Below are 6406 nucleotides of genomic sequence, written 5' to 3' on the forward strand. Positions count from 1 at the left end.
CCTGGGCTGACCCTGCACTGGCCATGCTGGTCGGGGTGGGGAGCAGACCCAGCAGGATGGGGATCACTCCTCTCCACCCTCTGCCATAGTCCTGGAAGGCGCAGTAGCCAAGAACAAGGCTGGGCAGGACCAGGGGCTATTTCCAATGGCACAAAGGGCAGGGCAGGGCTCCACTCCATCCAACCTGTGGGCTGGAGAGTTCTTCAGGACACCCTCCTGGAAAGCCCCCCCCCGGCTCTGGTACAGCCCTCCCTGAACTGGGGAGGCACAAGGGGAGTTCACTGGGGGTGAGACGAGTCACTCACCAGAGTCCTCTCTCTGTTCCTGCTGCATCCCCTGGGGTTGCAGAACTCTCCTTTACCAGTTCACAGGCAGATTTAGTACTTGATCTCTGGGTGACTCCACCCTGGGCAGGATTCTGCTCCAGGCCTCCATTCCCTGCTGACTGGATGGGATGGGCTGTCCCTGCAGATCCTCTGTGCTCTCCTGCACTTCCTGATTTCCTACAGACAAGTCCTCACCTGCCATCAGAGCCCTCCCAAACTGCAGAGCCCCAGGCAGGTGACTTGGAGACCCTTTGCCACTGGCCACCAGCACAGAACATCTGAACCAGCCCTCAGTCCCTCAGTTACTGATCTGAGTCCCTTCTCTCACTGCAGGGACTGAATGGGGAAACAAGCAAAGCAATGAGACTTTGGAGAGTCTATTCCTTGGCCTTGTTCTTTACACCAACCTTTCAAAAAAAACAAAGTCTCCCGGATCTGTCCAGAGGGGATCCCCTTTCATGATGGAAATGATGTTAAGGAGCCCAGCTCTGTCCCAGCAGTGCCCAGGGCCTGTCCCTGCCCATGGTCACAGGAGTGACACACAGCAGGGACTGAGCTGCCAGAGCACTCAGGCCTTGGGCAAGGAGCAGAAAGGAGAGGGAGGCAGTGGAAAAAGAGCATCTCTGAAAAGCCCAAGAGCTACTGCTCCCTGGCAGTGCTCCTGTACCAGGACTCTTTACCCCTTCTCCTCTGCACACAGGCACTGCCCTCCGGCTTCAGGGAAGTCCTTGGAGGGAGAATCTGGAAAAAAGAATTCAAGTCCTTTATTATACTCAGCGATTGTGATTCCTCATGTACAGAATAACAAAGGCAGGATGTTTGACAAAGAAGTTGCTGCAGGAACTTTTATTCTGTTTAAATGCACACAAAGTATGACTCCTCATTTACAAAATTCGGGGCCAAAAGAAAGAGGTATAGAGTGAATTAGGTGTGAGATGAAGAATAAATTTCTGTGTTATCAACATTAAAAGAGGGAAAAATGTAGGAACCCACCACCACCACCACCATTCTCAAAAGATTTAGGACGCAGGATGAGCCAGTAAGGGGTTACACAATGAGTGTTGTGCAGAAGAAAAGACGAAGGTTGTTGCTCCTGAAAAGCATCCAGTCATCATTTTTCTCAGGGCATTCTTGAGCTCCTGGTTCCTGAGGCTGTAGATGAGGGGGTTCAGTGATGGAGGCACCACCGAATACAGAACTGCCACCACCAGGTCCAGGGATGGGGAGGAGATGGAGGGGGGCTTCAGGTCAGAAAATACGCCAGTGCTGACAAACAGGGAGACCACAGGCAGGTGAGGGAGGCAGGTGGAAAAGGTTTTGTGCTGTCCCTGCTGAGAGGGGATCCTCAGCACAGCCCTGAAGATCTGCACATAGGAGAAAACAATGAAAACAAAACAACCAAACACTAAACAGGCACTAACCACAGTGAGCCCAATTTCCCTGAGGTAGCCTGAGTGTGAGCAGGAGAGCTTGAGGATGTGTGGGATTTCACAGAAGAACTGGTCCAGGGCATTGCCCTGGCACAGGGGCAGGGAAAATGTATTGGCTGTGTGCAGCAGAGCACTGAGAAACCCAGCGGCCCAGGCAGCTGCTGCCATGTGGGCACAAGCTCTGCTGCCCAGGAGGGTCCCGTAGTGCAGGGGTTTGCAGATGGCAACGTAGCGGTCATAGCCCGACAGTGAGGAGGAAATATTCTGCTGTGATGAAGAAATAAAAGAAAAAGACCTGTGCAGCACATCCCATGTTGGAGATGGTTTTGGTGTCCCAGAGGGAATTGTGCATGGCTTTGGGGACAGTGGTGCAGATGCAGCCCAGGTCTGTGAGGGAGAGGTGGAGCAGGAAGAAGCCCATGGGGGTGTGCAGGTGGTGGTCGCAGGCTACGGCACTGAGGATGAGGCCGTTGGCCAGGAGGGCAGCCAGAGAGATGCCCAGGAAGAGCCAGAAGTGCAGGAGCTGCAGCTCCCACCTGTCTGCAAATGCCAGGAGGAGGAACTGGGGCATGGAACTGCTGTTGGACATTTACTGTTCCTTAGGACAGGTCTGTTCATAAAAGGAAAGCACAGGGAACAGTTAAGACAGCCCCCTCTCAGCAAAGCCAGTGCACTTTTCAGGGAAATCCTCTCCAAATCAAGGCATTTCTTTTCTCTGGTTTGTGCTCTCTGAGGGTGCTGTGAGGAGCAGGAGCTCTGGCCATGTACTGCCAAGGACTCAGCTTTGCCCTGCTGCAGTGCAGACATGGACCTGGTTTGGGACAGCCCTCATGATCACAGGGGATGTCACATGGAACCCAGTTTTGATGGAAAAGTTCAATTCCTGTACTGTTGTCTTGGTACAATTTGGGCTGCAAAAGAAGAAAGGCATAGTGTATCCTTAAAAAAATTTTGACTGGGTATTTGTTTACAATCATAACACCAGGGGTGTGTTTTTTTAGGGACAAATTTTTCTGATTACAAATCTGACCAGTGTTGAGATAGGACAGACAGAAGGGCTGAGCTCTCTGTTGCTTATTGCAGAGCCAGGAGAGTTGCAGTGCCTCTCAGCCTGTTTCTCATCTGCTCTACACTTTCCCTTCGGCTGCCTTGAAGATGACTTCACACACAGATTCATCTTTAAAAACCCCACCAAGATCTGTGCTGAGAGCAGGGCAGCGCTGTTTGAAAGGGCAACTCTGTGAAGTGTCTCCTGTGCCAGCCCAGAGGTTCAGCTGTGCTGGACAGAGCAGGACAGGAGCCCTCCCACAGAGAAGCCAAGGGCTGGGACAGGAGAGTGCCCATCCCCAAGGGAAGGCTCAGCACTGCCCAGGATCCTGTGATCATTTCTGATCCTGCCTGAAAGACTGAGAGTAAAAGAGTTGGAATTTCAGTGCAGCCTCCTGAACCAAGAGAACAATGTCTATGCTACAATGCCTAAGCAGGAAACACACCTGAGGACTTATTCCTTTCCTGTAGCCCCTGTCTTTTCTTAGATTTGCAAAAAATTCTCCATTCAATATGGTGTAGTGGTGTGGAGCTGTGAGCAGGTCTGACCCTGCAGCAGCGAGACATGGAAAAGATCCTCCCTCAGCTGCCAGGTTTGCTCCTTGCCCACAGCCCTTGTGCCCCAGCCCTGGGAGCAGCTCCCAGGGCTGACTGAGAGCTGCCCCTGGCAGGCAGCAGAGTCCCTGCCCAGCACAGTGCCCTGGGCTGCAGGACCCTGCTCTGCCCCACAGCCCTGGGCACCCCTGCCTGCACCCCCGGCTTCACAGCTCTTCCAAACTGCCCCAAAACAGCCCCTGCTCACCCATCCCATCAGCTGGGGCTGGGCCAGCTTTAGGAGATGCCTCCCGGAGCTGCCCCTGCACTGCCCTGCAGCCACAGACTCACCGTGTGCAGCCCTGCCAAGATTCCTCCTGCAGGGAGCTCTCAGCCCTCCTGCCAGTGCTGAGCCCCTGGAAGCTCTGTCTGTGCCCTGCTGGTGTCCCTGAGCTGCCCTGGCAGTGCCCTCAGCCCTGCTGGGCTGTGCAGAGGAGCTTCTCACCAGCAGAGCTGTCTCTTTGAAGCTCTTCTTGCTTGCCAGGAGCTCCCTGTGTGCCAGGAGCCCGGCCCAGCTCAGCACAGCAACAGCCCCAGGCATTTCATGACCCCGAGGGGGTTTGTCGTTGTTTACATGAACTCAGTCCCTGAGAGTAAATTCAAAAAACTTTTCAAGAAGTCAAAGTGAGATTGAAACACTAAAGTTTCTTTTATTGCTAATGAGTCTCACTGAGGGACAATACTGGGAAAGTCTCCCCAGGTTCCAGTTAGAGCAGAAATCTGCAGACAGTGATGACAAGGATGGAGAAGCAAGGGAAAGGTGGCTCTAAGGCTGAATAAACCTTGACTTGTTTCCTTAATCCAGAGGACCAAGCCCTGATCCCCAGCCCCTGGGAAGGCAGATCCTGTCCCTGCCTCATTCCTCAGGGCTCTTCCTGGGGCACTGGGATGTGGGACGTGCAATGCCAGGGGCAGGACCATGGGGTGGCACCTGCCAGGCTGTTGAGCAGGGACAAGGAGGCCATGAGGCCCCAGGGCTTCAAGGGCCACTTGTCTCCTCCTGGCATCAGGGGCACAGACAGCAGCCATGGCCAAAGGCCTGCAGAAGGTGGCTCTGTCAGGGCCTTTCAGCTTCTCCCCATCCCTCTCTCCTCTCCAGCCCAGGCTGTCCTACGGTGTCCATGCCCTGCCCCTTTCCCTGCAGGCTGTCGTCGTCCCCCTGGCTGCCCCACCTGGCTGGCACCTTCCTGCACTGACATCTCTGCGTCCTCCCTGGCTCTTCCTGCACACACAAAGCCTTGGGCTCATCCACACTCCTCCTGGGTGACGTGTTGCAGCACAGCGTTTTCCATGGAGTGAAATTCCTTTTTCCTCAGGTCCACTCGGGACCTCCCCAGCTGCACTTGGCATTAATTCTTTCTTTCTCATGCTCTTTTCTGCTATGACAGAAGGATCCACCATCTCTAAATCCTCCCTTCAAGCCCTCTGAGGGCTGTCCTGTACTGTCATCAGTCTCCACACCATTAAGGCCATAGCCCCTTAGCCCCTCTCTAGTGGTCATGTGCTTGAGACCTTTCAAGCCCATCTTGGGAGATCTCTGGGCACTCACTAATATTTTTGCAGATGAAAATGTCGTTCTCATAGTCTAAAGAAATCACAGTTACCATGACAACCGGCATACATTCCTATTGCTACGATCAGTTACCATGGAAAATAGAATACATTCTCATTGCCATGGTCCGTTACCATGGCAACCATCAGATATGGTCATTGCTATGGTCGGTTACCATGGCAACCATCAGACATTTCCATTGCTCCAGTCAGTTACCACGGCAACCACTATACATTCCCATTGGTATGCTGAGTTATCATGGCAACCAGCATACATTCTCGTCACTACAGTCGGTTACCATGGCAACCATCATACATTCCCACTGTCATGTTCAGTTACCATGGCCACCATCACACATTCCAATTTCTACGGTCAGTTACTGTGGCAACTATCATACATTCTCATTGCTCTGGTCTGTCACCATGGAAAACAGCATACATTCCCGTTTCTATGCTCAGTTACCATGGCAACAATCATACTTCTCACTAGTACAGTTGGTTACCATGACAACCATCATACATTCCCATCACTACGGTCGGTTACCAAGGCCACCATCACACATTCCCGTTTCTACAGTCAGTTACCATGGCAGCCAGCACGGATTCTCACTGCCACGGTCAGTTACCATGGCAACCAGCATAATCGTAATGTCTCAGTTCAGTTACCATGGCACCCATCATACATTCCCATTGCTACAGTTGGTTACCATGGCAACCATCATACATTCCCATGGCTATGCTCAGTTACCATGGTAACCATCGCACATTCCCATTGATACAGTTAGTTACCACGGCAACCATCAGACATTCCCAGTGCTACTTTCAGTTACCATGGCAACCATCATACATTCCAACTGATACAGTCCATTACCATGGCAACCATCACACATTCTTTTTGCTATGAATGGTTGCCATGGCAACCATCATACTTCCCACTGATACGATCAGTTACAATGGCAACCATCAACATTCCCATTCCTACAGTCAGTTACCATGGCAACCATCATACATTCCTGTTGCTACTGTCAGTTACCATGGCAATCATCACACATTTCCATTGCTACGGTCAGTTACCATGTGTCCTGGTTAGAACGGCTGGGACCAATTCATCCCTGGATGGGTGTAACCCAAAACTGTGTATTCTATACCCTCCATGCCATTTCCCAAAAACTGCTGTCAGTAGAGGCCTGCAAGGTGGGAAGATGTTCCTGTACCCTTTTATGGAATTCCCCGCTCTGATATCCTTATATGGAATTCCCTGCTCTAATACCCTTTTATGGAATTCCCTACTCTGAGGGAGGGACTGAGCACTCCCGCCTGAACTGGAGAGTATATAACTGGGAGTTTCAGAGCCTTGGGACTCTCTCTCGTGGGACCCAGAGGAAGACAGCAGACCACCGCTGCTCCCAACCAGGCTGAGACCACCACCCTCGACTGGACTGCAATCACCACTTCTGA

The 6406-nt window shown here is 52.3% G+C and overlaps 1 protein-coding gene across 1 annotated transcript; it reads right to left on the reverse strand.

Moving 5' to 3' along the window:
- Positions 1–1002: 1002 nt before the first annotated feature.
- On the reverse strand, positions 1003–2144 carry LOC113981298 (olfactory receptor 14J1-like; the record flags this gene model as incomplete). Its single annotated transcript, XM_027708613.1, is given in 3 exon segments — positions 1003–1067; positions 1438–2000; positions 2002–2144. Coding segments are annotated over 3 exon segments (771 nt in total), but the record flags the coding sequence as incomplete, so codon positions are not given.
- Positions 2145–6406: the final 4262 nt, after the last annotated feature.

This window comes from Neopelma chrysocephalum, unplaced genomic scaffold (genome assembly GCF_003984885.1).
Source record: "Neopelma chrysocephalum unplaced genomic scaffold, ASM398488v2 Primary Assembly neopelma1_96429, whole genome shotgun sequence".
Lineage (NCBI taxonomy): Eukaryota > Metazoa > Chordata > Aves > Passeriformes > Pipridae > Neopelma > Neopelma chrysocephalum.